This window comes from Haliotis rufescens, unplaced genomic scaffold, assembly GCF_023055435.1.
Source record: "Haliotis rufescens isolate VD_foot unplaced genomic scaffold, xgHalRufe1.0.p SCAF_6, whole genome shotgun sequence".
NCBI lineage: Eukaryota > Metazoa > Mollusca > Gastropoda > Lepetellida > Haliotidae > Haliotis > Haliotis rufescens.
This window is the reverse complement of record NW_025964334.1, coordinates 40,745,104-40,758,880: the sequence shown is the minus strand read 5'-3', so window position 1 is coordinate 40,758,880 and position 13,777 is coordinate 40,745,104. Positions and strand designations below refer to the sequence as shown.

General features: G+C 43.8%; 1 protein-coding gene across 2 annotated transcripts; it reads left to right on the top strand.

The window, feature by feature from the left end:
* The first annotated feature begins 2,631 nt into the window (after positions 1-2,631).
* On the top strand, positions 2,632-13,016 carry LOC124115561. Of its 2 annotated transcripts, XM_046476595.1 has the most exons (3): positions 2,632-2,796; positions 10,162-10,444; positions 10,683-13,016. In XM_046476595.1, the coding sequence occupies exons 2-3, from the start codon at positions 10,175-10,177 to the stop codon at positions 11,286-11,288; spliced, it is 876 nt and encodes a 291-aa protein (XP_046332551.1). In that variant the 5' UTR covers positions 2,632-2,796; positions 10,162-10,174; the 3' UTR covers positions 11,289-13,016. The 2 variants fall into 2 exon arrangements, with proteins under 2 accessions (XP_046332551.1, XP_046332550.1); XM_046476594.1 differs by lacking the exon at positions 2,632-2,796 and having other exon boundaries at positions 10,141-10,444.
* Positions 13,017-13,777: the final 761 nt, after the last annotated feature.

Sequence of the window (13,777 nt, the reverse complement as noted above, 5' to 3'; positions counted from 1 at the left end):
AGTAGAAACGATCTATCTACAATCTAGTACTGTATTTGCATAAGTAGGGTCGGTCTATCTACAATCTAGTACTGTATTTGCATAAGTAGAAACGATCTATCTACAATCTAGTACTGTATTTGCATAAGTAGGGTCGGTCTATCTACAATCTAGTACTGTATTTGCATAAGTAGGGACGGTCTATCTACAATCTAGTACTGTATTTGCATAAGTAGAAACGATCTATCTACAATCTAGTACTGTATTTGCATAAGTAGGGTCGGTCTATCTACAATCTAGTACTGTATTTGCATAAGTAGGGACGGTCTATCTACAATCTAGTACTGTATTTGCATAAGTAGGGACGGTCTATCTACAATCTAGTACTGTGATTGCACAAGTAGAAACGGTCTACCTACAATCTAGTACTTTGATTGATACTAGGGTGGGTCTAGATGGTAACTAGGGCTCTGATTCCGTTAGTCTTTAAGGTAGGAAATAGCTTCCTGAAGACTTTGCCTTGACACCTTAGTTCTCAGTGAGAAATGTGATTTTTTTCATGTCTGTTACTAGATTATTTAAATTGATGACTTAATCTTAGTAAAGTGACGTTATATTATATTAGTACATCGTAACTCAGTAACACTGTTGGTGGTTTATGGAATAATGCCCAAGGGGACATAGTACGTCCCGTGCTTTCAGGTCTTAGAAAGTGGCACATGCCACACCTTGATGTTTCCTAAATGTTTTTCGGTGTTGAAAAATCCGAAAGGGGCATATATCAATAAGTCACAGATTCCCGCCATAAAAACACTATTTCTATTCTTGAGTTTTATATTTCCGTACTAAAACATTGTTTAAGAATCACTATCGTCCTTGAATGAATAATTGTTTTTTACATTTTGTCGCCAAACCGAATGTGCACATAACTCACACAGTAAAGTTCCGGTATTGGAACTCGCACATGAATGACGTGGAGAGGACGGTGGTGGTGATAGCTGAATAAGGCTAAGTACAGTTTCCTTATGCATTCCAGAAGCAAGCAAATGACTTTGGAGTGGCTTGACAACAAATAACCTTTCGAACTGTAAATATATTTATTATATTAAGTGTAAAACATGTGAATGTCATAAGAATTTATCTTCATATTCTCACAAATACACGTGTTGCAGTAATAACAGTAATATCAGCCATTTCAAACATTCACGTGCTAATTAAATTCATTACAAAACAATGTGGGAATACATTGTCTCCACGCAAAAAGGGCGTTTTAAATGTTTTGGCAAGCTATAACACCATTACATCTTTACTCTCAAATCAATACTATCACCTTAAGGTCCGGGAACAGTTGTAATTCTCTGATCAGTCAACAGGCCATGGTGACACGAAACAAGGGGTCCTCACTGTCGGCGTCACGTATCACCGTTTACTCCACACTCAAACACCAACTATCTCTCCTTCATAATGAACATAACCCTGGACGAGACTTCATGGCCCATCAGCTTGAAGTAGGATTTGTTTTGAAAAAATCCGAAATATTTTAAAACCCCCTCGCGAATCGTGCCAGGGGATACGTAAGATGCAAGGCTACGGCCATTTGTTTATGCCGCGTAAAATATCCATCGGAAACAAACTGCGATAAACTCATTTTGTTTACTTATTGTGACTTGAGCCAGTAAACAAAGATTAGAGTTACCTCTCTTTGTATGAACTCTCAATTCTGTGCCCGGGAGATTCGCACAAAATTATTCAGGTTTCTTGATCAAACGTCCAAATCACGTCTGGACATTTAGGTCTATCAAATGTTATTGTTGTCCTCGCGCTGGTCAACTATGTGGGAAGGCTGTTTGCCGGAAAACCAACTTGTGAAAACCCACTTAAACAAAAGTTTAATTTTAGAGCCCGGCGTTCAGAGTTATGTGTCAGAAGCCGCAGGTAAGATTTGTTTCGTTTTAGTTGCAAATTGTTTTTTTTTAGTCCTTTACTTTGTTCTTGTTTAAATTTGATGTATAATATAACTCTTACTTCATGGACTGGTACGTATACAGGTAATGATGAAATGCCTATCAATGTTAGCGTTCATAATATTTAGAATAAGATCACATGAAAACAGTATCCTCAATAACTTGACATTTATCATGCCAAAATAATTCATAGAAATGGTGTCAGTGACGGAGTGTTAATGGCAAATTGAACATCAGAATGGGTAACGCTTTTTGAAAACTACGAATAATTGATATATAAACTTTGTATCTGAGGTACGTCTGTAAATAGTTTGAATGCAAATAAAATGTAAAGTGATAGTAAGATCTTGATATATTTGAATGTCGTCTTTTATAAAAATGCACAAGTAGTACAATCAGCTGGATTTGCTATATACAATTTGTAGAGTGAGAGGCAACTGAAATCATGACATCGTTACAGATCGTAATGTCTGATATGCATATCAGTTTCCAATAATGACACAAACTAACATGTCCCAAAGCAGACCTGCACGCGAGCGTCGTGATGACGGGGAAGATTGATTGACTAAGGTATGTCCATCCATCACGATGCTGCTACCCCCGTCAGTGTGGGTGGTACAACTAGGCTCCCATCCAGCAATATCAGATAGACACAGGAAATGGCTAGTAGCCCCTTTGCCCCTGGCTTGTGACGGAGTATGTCCTCGGTTGCTGGTGGAGGAGAGTGTACTCTGTTGGACACACACTGAAAGTAGATTGTTCGAAGCAAATATCAAAGTATACACAGTGAACGGCAGCCAAGGAGAAGACTGTCTCCGTATTTTAAGAACAACTTGTTAACGTGAGAAAAACTGTGAGTGAAAATATTGAGCAAATATGGCTAATATGTATATTTAGGCACGGCCGGTAGCATATGCCTATTTTGTCGTTTCATGCATTTTGTTATTTATTTAATATTTCGACGTAAAATTCAGTTGCAAAGGTTTATGACAGTTATAAACAGAATGTCTTCGAATCTTAATTTTGTGTTTGCAATTCATGTATTTGTTGTGGTTAATCATTGTTAAGTTGCTGTTACTACAAACATTTAAGACATCGTATGTTTTTCAATAGAATCCGACAAGAAAATATATACCTAGATCATGTAAATGACTAAAGACGGTCCTTTACGGTAGCCCACACCTTGCACGATGAACAAATGTGTCCTACCTGGTGGGCACACCCTCCCTGACAAATACACGTCTCCTTCCTGGCCAAAATGTATCTCCGACCTGGCGACAACATGGCGAATATGTCTCCTATCTGGCGACGACACCCTCCCTGTAGAATATATATATCTACTATCTGGCGACCACACCCTCCCTGGAGAATATGTCACCTATCTGGCGACCACATCCTCCCTGGAGAATATATATCTCCTATCTGGCGACCACACCCTCCCTGGAGAATATATATCTCCTATCTGGCGACCACACCCTCCCTGGAGAATATGTCTCCTATCAACCGACCACACCCTCCCTGGCGAATATGTCTCCTATCTGGCGACCACACCCTCCCTGGAGAATATATATCTCCTATCTGGCGACCACACCCTCCCTGGAGAATATATATCTCCTATCTGGCGACCACACCCTCCCTGGAGAATATATCTCCTATCAGTCGACCACACCCTCCCTGGCGAATATGTCTCCTATCTGGCGACCACACCCTCCCTGGAGAATATATATCTCCTATCTGGCGACCACACCCTCCCTGGAGAATATGTCTCCTATCAGTCGACCACACCCTCCCTGGCGAATATGTCTCCTATCTGGCGACCACACCCTCCCTAGAGAATATATATCTCCTATCTGCCGACCACACCCTCCCTGGAGAATATATATCTCCTATCTGCCGACCACACCCTCCCTGGAGAATATGTCTCCTATCAGTCGACCACACCCTCCCTGGCGAATATGTCTCCTATCTGGCGACCACACCCTGCCTGGAGAATATATATCTCCTATCTGCCGACCACACCCTCCCTGGAGAATATATATCTCCTATCGGGCGACCACACCCTCCCTGGAGAATATATATCTACTATCTGGCGACCACACCCTCCCTGGCGAATATGTCTCCTATCTGGCGACCACACCCTCCCTGGAGAATACATATCTCCTGTCTGGCGACCACACCCTCCCTGGAGAATATATATCTCCTATCTGCCGACCACAACCTCCCTGGAGAATATATATCTTCTATCTGGCGACCACACCCTCCCTTGCGAATATGTCTCCAATCTCGCGACCACAACCTCCCTTGATAATATATATCGCCTATCTGGCGACCACACCCTCGCTGTAGATTATATATTTCCGTCTCTAACGAATATATATCTTCTTCCTGGCGACCACACCCTCAATGGGGAACATATATCTTCTCTTTTCGAAAGCCATGCCTTGCTAATATAGGTCTCCTCCCTGGCGATCACACCAACCCTGGATAAAATACATGTATATCTCCTATCTGGCGACCACAACTTCTCTAGCAACCATATCCACCTGGGAAATATAGACCTTCTTCCTAGCGACCACACATTCCCTAACAAATATAGGTCTCCTCCCTGCCTGGCGATCACATCCTTCCCAACGAATATAGATGTTCTTCCTGGCGACCACACCATATATATATGTATATATGACACCGAAGATATGTACCCGGAAGTAGTATAGGTGAGTTCCAACGAGAGTATTCGAGCCATCCCAATGAGGTTGTGTCAGCAGGAACACTTCCTCAGAAAGTCGTAAAGTTCAGTTCATGTTGAACATCTCTGACAGATCTACAAGTACCTTGGGGATGGGTGGAGGGGATGCCACCACCTCTTTTTCACATCTGATGACATTTTGTATGCGCAATTCCTACCATGATAACATGTTGATGCGGTTGTTAAAGTAACATAATTAATAATGGTTTACATATAGTGTGTGTGCCTTTTGGGGTAGGCTATTTGTTTGGACCGCCCCTGCCCTTGAAGTTACAAAAGGCCCAGGTGGACACACACCCCTACTCCCTTTTTATATATCCTGGATCTATCCCTGCTCGGAATAGTATTTGTACTCTGCTTTTAGCAGATATTTCTTCAGATTAGGAAAAGGATTTTGTCGCTTTTATTTCACGACTCGTAAAATTGACAATGTATTCAAATGATATAATAAATTATTACTTACAATATTAGATAGATTTGATCATTTGGCATGAATGATACAAAAAAATGATTGAAGTTCCTAGCAGCTATAACAGATCAAGTCCTGAAAATATTAGAAAACAGTTCCAAAACGTGTTCTGTTCCGTGGTGTCGATATAAACACAGTGACACTATAGAAACAAAGCTGTATCAAATGAGACGTCGCCGAACCTCACATAACCGACATTTTACATGCTGAACGCTACTTGGATGTGGCATGTACATTTCGAACTGCACAGTCTGTGAATACGTTGCATTAAATATTAACACATTATGAAAAAAATTGCATTTGTCGATCAAACATGCAATCAACAAATGAGGCAAGATTGTAGGCAACAACAATGGATTCTTTTATTGTCTGAAGCACACGGTGTTGGCTCTCGATAAATATTGGTTGGTTGCGTGACATCGACAAAGGCGGTTTAACTTGTAACGGTCTTTACCGGAGATTTCATCCCAAGCAAACATTGGATATAATACACAGCGGTAGTCAAATAGTCCTGCATCTGTGCGAGTACTGCACGACAGTTGTGTTCCTGCTAATATATATTGTTAGGCAAACAAGCCCTGGTCACACTTGTTATAGTTTTCCACTTTAAACAGATGGAAATCAAATGCATTGTTCATGGAAAATAAGTTGATACAATGCGTTTGAAGTCAGTTGCCTATTAAATATCATCATCCTTAATTTAGTACATGGGGAAGCATTGAAATGGACCGTATTTCTAGTGATCCGTCAACGAATATAATGAAAAGTTAATTAACAGGAGATATAAAGGTGTACGTTGTGCCGCGGCATTTGGATGGTGGTGTGTGTTTGTTGGATGGTCGTGTGTGTGTGTGTATGTTGAATGGTAGTGTGTATGTTGGAAGGTCGTGGGTGTGTATGTTGGATGGTATTTTGTTTGTTGGATGGTCGTGTGTGTGTACGTTGGAAGGTCGTGTGTGTGTATGTTGGATGGTCGTGTGTGTATGTTGGATGGTCGTGTGTGTATGTTGAACGGTTGTATGTGGATGTTAGTATGTGTATGTTGGATGGTCGATCGTGTGTGTATGCTGGATGGTCGATCGTGTGTGTATGCTGGATGGTCCATCGTGTGGGTATGTTGGATGGTCAGGCATGTATGTTTGATATTCTGGAGAGTATGTTGGATGGTCAGGTGTGCATGTTGGATGGTCAGGCATGTATGTTGGATGGATGGCCAGGTGTGCATGTTGGATGGTCAGGCATGTGTGTTGGATGGTCAGGCGTGTGTGTTGGATGGTCAGGCGTGTATGTTGGATGGTCAGGAATGTATGTTGAATCGTCAGGAATGTATGGTCAGGCGTCTGTGTTGGATGGTCAGGCGTGTGTGTTGGATGGTCAGGCGTGTATGTTGGATGGTCAGGAATGTATGGTCAGGCGTCTGTGTTGGATGGTCAGGCATGTATGTTGGATGGTCAGGCATGTATGTTGGATGGTCAGGTGTGAATGTTGGATGGTCAGGCATGTGTGTTTGATGGTCAGGCGTCTGTGTTGGATGGTCAGGCATGTATGTTGGATGGTCAGGTGTGAATGTTGGATGGTCAGGCATGTGTGTTGGATGGTCAGGCGTCTGTGTTGGATGGTCAGGCATGTGTGTTGGATGGTCAGGTGTGAATGTTGGATGGTCAGGCATGTATGTTGGATGGTCAGGCATGTGTGTTGAATGGTCAGGTGTGAATGTTGGATGGTCAGGCATGCATGTTGGATGGTCAGGCATGTATGTTCGATATTCTGGAGAGTATGTTGGATGGTCAGGTGTGCATGTTGGATGGTCAGGCATGTATGTTGGATGGATGGCCAGGTGTGCATGTTGGATGGTCAGGCATGTGTGTTGGATGGTCAGGCGTGTGTGTTGGATGGTCAGGAGTGTATGTTGGATGGTCAGGAATGTATGTTGAATCGTCAGGAATGTATGGTCAGGCGTCTGTGTTGGATGGTCAGGCGTGTGTGTTGGATGGTCAGGCGTGTATGTTGGATGGTCAGGAATGTATGGTCAGGCGTCTGTGTTGGATGGTCAGGCATGTATGTTGGATGGTCAGGCATGTATGTTGGATGGTCAGGTGTGAATGTTGGATGGTCAGGCATGTGTGTTTGATGGTCAGGCGTCTGTGTTGGATGGTCAGGCATGTATGTTGGATGGTCAGGTGTGAATGTTGGATGGTCAGGCATGTGTGTTGGATGGTCAGGCGTCTGTGTTGGATGGTCAGGCATGTATGTTGGATGGTCAGGTGTGAATGTTGGATGGTCAGGAATGTATGTTGAATGGTCAGGTGGGCATGTTGGATGGTCAGGAATGTATGTTGAATGGTCAGGTGTGCATGTTGGATGGTCAGGAATGTATGTTGAATGGTCAGGTGGGCATGTTGGATGGTCAGGAATGTATGTTGAATGGTCAGGTGTGCATGTTGGATGGTCAGGTGTGCATGTTGGATGGTCAGGCTGCATGGTCAGGTATGTATGTTGGATGGTCAGACGTCTGTGTTGGATGGTCAGGCATGTGTGTTGGATGGTCAGGTGTGCATGTTGGATGGTCAGACGTCTGTGTTGGATGGTCAGACGTCTGTGTTGGATGGTCAGGCATGTATGTTGGATGGTCAGGCATGTATGTTGGATGGTCAGGTGGGCATGTTGGATGGTCAGGAATGTATGTTGAATGGTCAGGTGTGCATGTTGGATGGTCAGGCATGCATGTTGGATGGTCAGGTGGGCATGTTGGATGGTCAGGTGGGCATGTTGGATGGTCAGGAATGTATGTTGAATGGTCAGGTGTGAATGTTGCATGGTCAGGTATGTATGTTGGATGGTCAGACGTCTGTGTTGGATGGTCAGGCATGTGTGTTGGATGGTCAGGTGTGCATGTTGGATGGTCAGGCATGTATGTTGGATGGTCAGGCATGTGTGTTAGATGGTCAGGTGTGCATGTTGGATGGTCAGGCATGTGTGTTAGATGGTCAGGCGTGTATTTGGATGGTCAGGCATGTGTGTTGGATGGTCAGGTGTGCATGTTGGATGGTCAGGCATGTGTGTTGGATGGTCAGGCATGTATGTTGGATGGTCAGGCATGTGTATTGGATGGTCAGGCATGCATGTTGGATGGTCAGGCATGCATGTTGGATGGTCAGGCATGCATGTTGGATGGTCAGGCGTCTGTGTTGGATGGTCAGGCATGTATGTTGGATGGTCAGGCATGTATGTTGGATGGTCAGGCATGTATGTTGGATGGTCAGGCATGTATGTTGGATGGTCAGGCGTCTGTGTTGGATGGTCAGGCATGTGTGTTGGATGGTCAGGCGTCTGTGTTGGATGGTCAGGCATGTATGTTGAATGGTCAGGAATGTATGGTCAGGCGTCTGTGTTGGATGGTCAGGCATGTATGTTGGATGGTCAGGCGTCTGTGTTGGATGGTCAGGCATGTGTGTTGGATGGTCAGGCGTCTGTGTTGGATGGTCAGGCATGTGTGTTGGATGGTCAGGCGTCTGTGTTGGATGGTCAGGCGTCTGTGTTGGATGGTCAGGCATGTATGTTGAATGGTCAGGAATGTATGGTCAGGCGTCTGTGTTGGATGGTCAGGCATGTATGTTGGATGGTCAGGTGTGCATGTTGGATGGTCAGGCATGTATGTTGGATGGTCAGGCATGTGTGAAGGATGGTCAGGCATGTATGTTGGATGGTCAGGCATGTGTGTTGGATGGTCAGGTGTGCATGTTGGATGGTCAGGCATGTGTGTTGGATGGTCAGGCATGTATGTTGGATGGTCAGGTGTGTATGTTGGATGGTCGTGTGTGTATGTTGGATGGTCAGGCGTGTATGTCGGATGGTCGTGTGTGTATGTTGGATGGTCAGGCATGTATGTTGGATGGTCAGGTGTGTATGTTGGATGGTCGTGTGTGTATGTTGGATGGTCAGGCGTGTATGTTGGATGGTCGTGTGTGTATGTTGGATGGTCGTGTGTGTATGATGGATAGTCAGGCGTGTATGTCGGATGGTCGGGGGTGTATGTAGAAAGGCCAGACGTGGGTTGGATGGTCGTGTGTATTTGTTGGATGGTCAGGCGTGTATGTTGGATGGTCAGGCATGTATGTTGAATGGTCAGGAATGTATGGTCAGGCGTCTGTGTTGGATGGTCAGGCATGTATGTTGGATGGTCAGGTGTGCATGTTGGATGGTCAGGAATGTATGTTGAATGGTCAGGTGTGCATGTTGGATGGTCAGGCGTGTATGTCGGATGGTCGGGTGTGTATGTAGAAAGGCCAGGCGTGGTTTGGATGGTCGTGTGTGTATGTTGGATGGTCAGGCGTGTATGTTGGATGGTCGGGTGTGTATGTAGAAAGGCCAGGCGTGGTTTGGATGGTCGTGTGTGTATGTTGGATGGTCAGGTGTGTATGTTGGATGGTCGTGTGTGTATGTTGGATGGTCGTGTGTGTATGTTGGATGGTCAGGTGTGTATGTTGGATGGTCATGTGTGTATGTTGGATGGTCAGGCGTGTATGTCGGATGGTCGGGTGTGTATGTAGAAAGGCCAGGCGTGGTTTGGATGGTTATGTGTGTATGTTGGATGGTCGTGTGTGTATGTTGGATGGTCGTGTGTGTATGTTGGATGGTCGTGTGTGTATGTTGGATGGTCGTGTGTGTATGATGGATAGTCAGGCGTGTATGTCGGATGGTCGGGGGTGTATGTAGAAAGGCCAGACGTGGGTTGGATGGTCGTGTGTATTTGTTGGATAGTCAGGCGTGTATGTTGGATGGTCAGGCGTGTATGTTGGATTGTCAGGTGTGGTATGCCCGGGAAGTGGTACGTAGTGTTTTCTGCGTCATCTTGTCATCTGTTTACATCGTCGACGCTTTGTAACTCAAATAATGTTCGCCTATATTGTTTCATTTCCGACATTACCACCAACGCATTTGTTTATGTAACATAACATCCAACATTTGGTTACCTTCCTATTTATGTCTATATTTCGTTACAGGTTGATTCCCACCATGGCTCGGCAGAAATGGTTCATGTCATTAGTAATGGTTCTCTCAGTACTAGGAGTAATCGGCGTCATTGTCATGAAGTCGTCCCTTCTTCAGCAAAGCATCCATAGAATACCAGACAGAGAGGAAGGTTTGGAGATTCACGTCACCGTGCAGGCAGCTGAGAAGTTCCGCAAACAGAGAAATGAGCTGTCTAAAACACTTAACAAGGTCAAACAAGAAATCGCAGCCATGAGCTGTGAAATGATAGACTTGTATGCAAAACTTAACAGGGTACGTGTATAAATATTCGTTTTCTCTAGTTTGTTTTTATACGCCTCGTGTGGACATTTTACTGGCCAGGTGTATGTTCGAAGTGCCTTAACGAATAAAATTGTTACTATGTAATTTTACTATTAAAAGTAGAACGTTTTAGAAGCACGGGTAGTCTAAGAAGTACGACTACAGACTTAGTGGTAAGTTGTAAGTCGTAGTTTTAACTGTGTGGTGTTCATCTGTATTTCCCCTCCAGACGCTGCTGCCCTCGGTGTCTACGGCGGGTGGGTGGTGCAGACAGACAAGTAGATCAGAAGGCGGGTCACATATATGTGATAAAAGTCTAGCAGAGCAACTGTCAATATTCTTTCAAAACCAAACGGTGGCAAGTTTCGGGGATGGCCCAGGCGACTACAAGAAATACCTAGACTCCACACGTCGACTTCTTATCTACGATGCTTTCGATGGCGCCCCCTATGGACCGGAAACGAGTGGTGGGGTGGTCCGGTTTTTAGATCTGACGGCGCCGCAGTACGGACTTCCGATATATGACTGGATCATAAGCCTTGAGGTGGCGGAACATATTCCATCTCAGTATGAAGAGATATACGTTGACAATATCGCGAGGCACGCAAAGATAGGTATTGTTTTGAGCTGGGCAGTGCCTGGTCAAGGCGGCCTCTCGCACGTTAACAACAGACCCTTGTCATATGTACAGAGTGTTCTGTCAGGCAAGGGGTTTGAACCTGATGTGGCCGCTAGTAACGTTCTCCAAAAACAGGCAACTCTACCATGGCTCAAGACAAATATTTATGTTTACAGAAGACGATATAATAGTGAAGCTCACCAAGATGAGGCATAAATTAAGCTGTGATTGTTGCCAGTGGGACAGGTTAGAAGAGGTGAAGCTTCACACTCGCAATAACAAGTGACATTAAATCAAAACTGATGTAAAAAAATTAACAAGCTCTAGTGCATTTGTCTGCGGTGGTACGACTCGGGTATGATATCATTCGTCACAACGATTAAGTCTTACTTTAACAATGTATAACGCCACTTTGAACAGTATTCCAGTTATAGCACTGCGTTTATAGTGTGTTCACTGACGGACGTGTTCAGCGGGCAGTATATTCGTCATGACTTTAAAGGGGCTCTCACACTTTGCCGAGTTGCGTCCCGAGTATGAACCCGAGCTGACTCGGGGGTACTCGTATGGAGCTCGTAGCGAGGTCGTACTAAACTCGGGGTAACTCGGGATACATCATACTGATCTACGAGAGTTCTGGAACTGCTCAAAACAGTCGGGCCTCCAGCCAACTCCTAACATTTTGTTTGTTTGTTTGTTGTTTAACGCCGCACTCAGCAATATTCAAGCTATATGACGGCGGTCTGTAAATAATCCAGTCTGGACCAGACAACTCCTAACAAATTCTTAACAAACTTGTAACCTACTCGTCCTACTCGTATTACCGTGGCGAACTCGTGGTGCTCGTACAGAACTCGTCTGCAAAATTTACTGCCGAGTTGACCGAGTCTAATACGAGCTATACGAGCCTGTATGTTAAATCATGTGACAAATTCCCGTCGAATTATTTAGCAGCTCGTAGCCACCTCGTACCAAAGTCGTACCAAACTCGTACAGCTCGTATCGAGATCGTTGTGTTCGTATGCAACTCTTAATAGACTCCAATTAGACTCCTATTGGACTCCTATTGGACTCCTATGGGGCTCGTAACATACTCGTATATATGTCTCTTCCTGAGTCCTAACCGAGTTAAGCTCGGTAGAGCTCGGCAACCACCTTGGCAAAGTGTGAGAGCTGCTTAATTCAACATGTTGACGACCTTAATTATTAGGTATGTACACAGAGTTATGCATGTATTTGAATTCCTCTATGGGAATGACCACAAAAGAAGTAATATCGAAGACCAGCAGAGAACTACTGTGTGATCAAGAACTGTACATATGGTGACCTTAGATATATGATCAGAGTTAATCCAAAGGGTCTCTGCCAAAACTCGTCCTGTGTTTGTGCCAGTTTGTGTGTTGTTAAAGTGATGACACATAAACCGCCATGTTTGATCAGTCAGTGTGTTTGAAGTGATCACACATTTTCTGTCATGGATTTTGTACCGGTGTATGTTTGGAGTGATGAAACATATACTGTAAGATTCGGATCCGACCGTAAATATTTGAAATGATGAAACATTTACTGTCATGGATTATTCGCCCGTGAGTGTTTAAAGTGATGAAATATAATATACCGTCACCTGTGATCACACCGTATATGTTTGAAATGATGAAACATTTACTGTCATAGATTATTTGCCCGTGTGTGTTTGAAGTGATGAAACACGTACTGTCACGGATTATGCTGAAGAAAATGCAACCATCGACACTGTCCCAATACAAGAAGCCATCGGCAATATCCCTGTCAAGAAGGTGAAGAGGAAGTTTGTTCGTCTTCAAAATCATTTGAAGAATCAATGTCTGGACATCGCTGAAGGTCATAAATCTGTTGTCCAATCTCCATAAGCAACTTTGGACTTTAAACTAAATACTGTGATTGCTATATACGGTGCTATGTCAATAAAACATTGTGTATGAAATAAAATGACATAAATAATTTGATTTCGTAACTTTTTTCCTGTAACTATTTTCCCGATCACCGGATTATTCACCCCTGTGTATTTGGAGTACAACAAGGGGATGCATGAACTGTTACTAGAAATTCACGACTTATTTTCTCAGACATAACATGGGACCATTCTACAGATTCCATCAAACGATGTCCGTGACTTGATGATTGTGCCTTTTGAAAACAACAGTATGTAAATATATGTGCGTTCACATCTGCCCATCATGCCATCTCACAACACTCTACAAGATAGCAATGTTGAATCATGTATCAACAATAAATATTTCATCACTACGGCACTTTGAAATACTTGAAGTTATTCAGACAAAGTAGTGGATTCAGCATCAACTTGGACTTTCTGATTGGTCAATAATGGTGTTTGATTGACAATAGGTGACAGTTCATTGTCTTTAGAGTCGTGAAACATCCACATCACGTGGCCCCAATGTAATCTGGTTGATTGTGTTACCGTAGTTCGTTGGAGGTGATCGTTGCACATGCTATCAGCCACTGGTTTGCTTGGCTCTGACTGGATTTTTTACAGACTGCCATGCAATTATGGAAAAATACTGACTGAGGCATTCAACAGCAGCCATTAACTCACTACCTCATGACCTACCACATTGGGGAAATGCTAAAGTTTCTATTGTGCGATACAAAAAGACGTTAAAAGTGGAATGTTGTTTCTTTGGGGTTAAATGGGTGGTCATTAC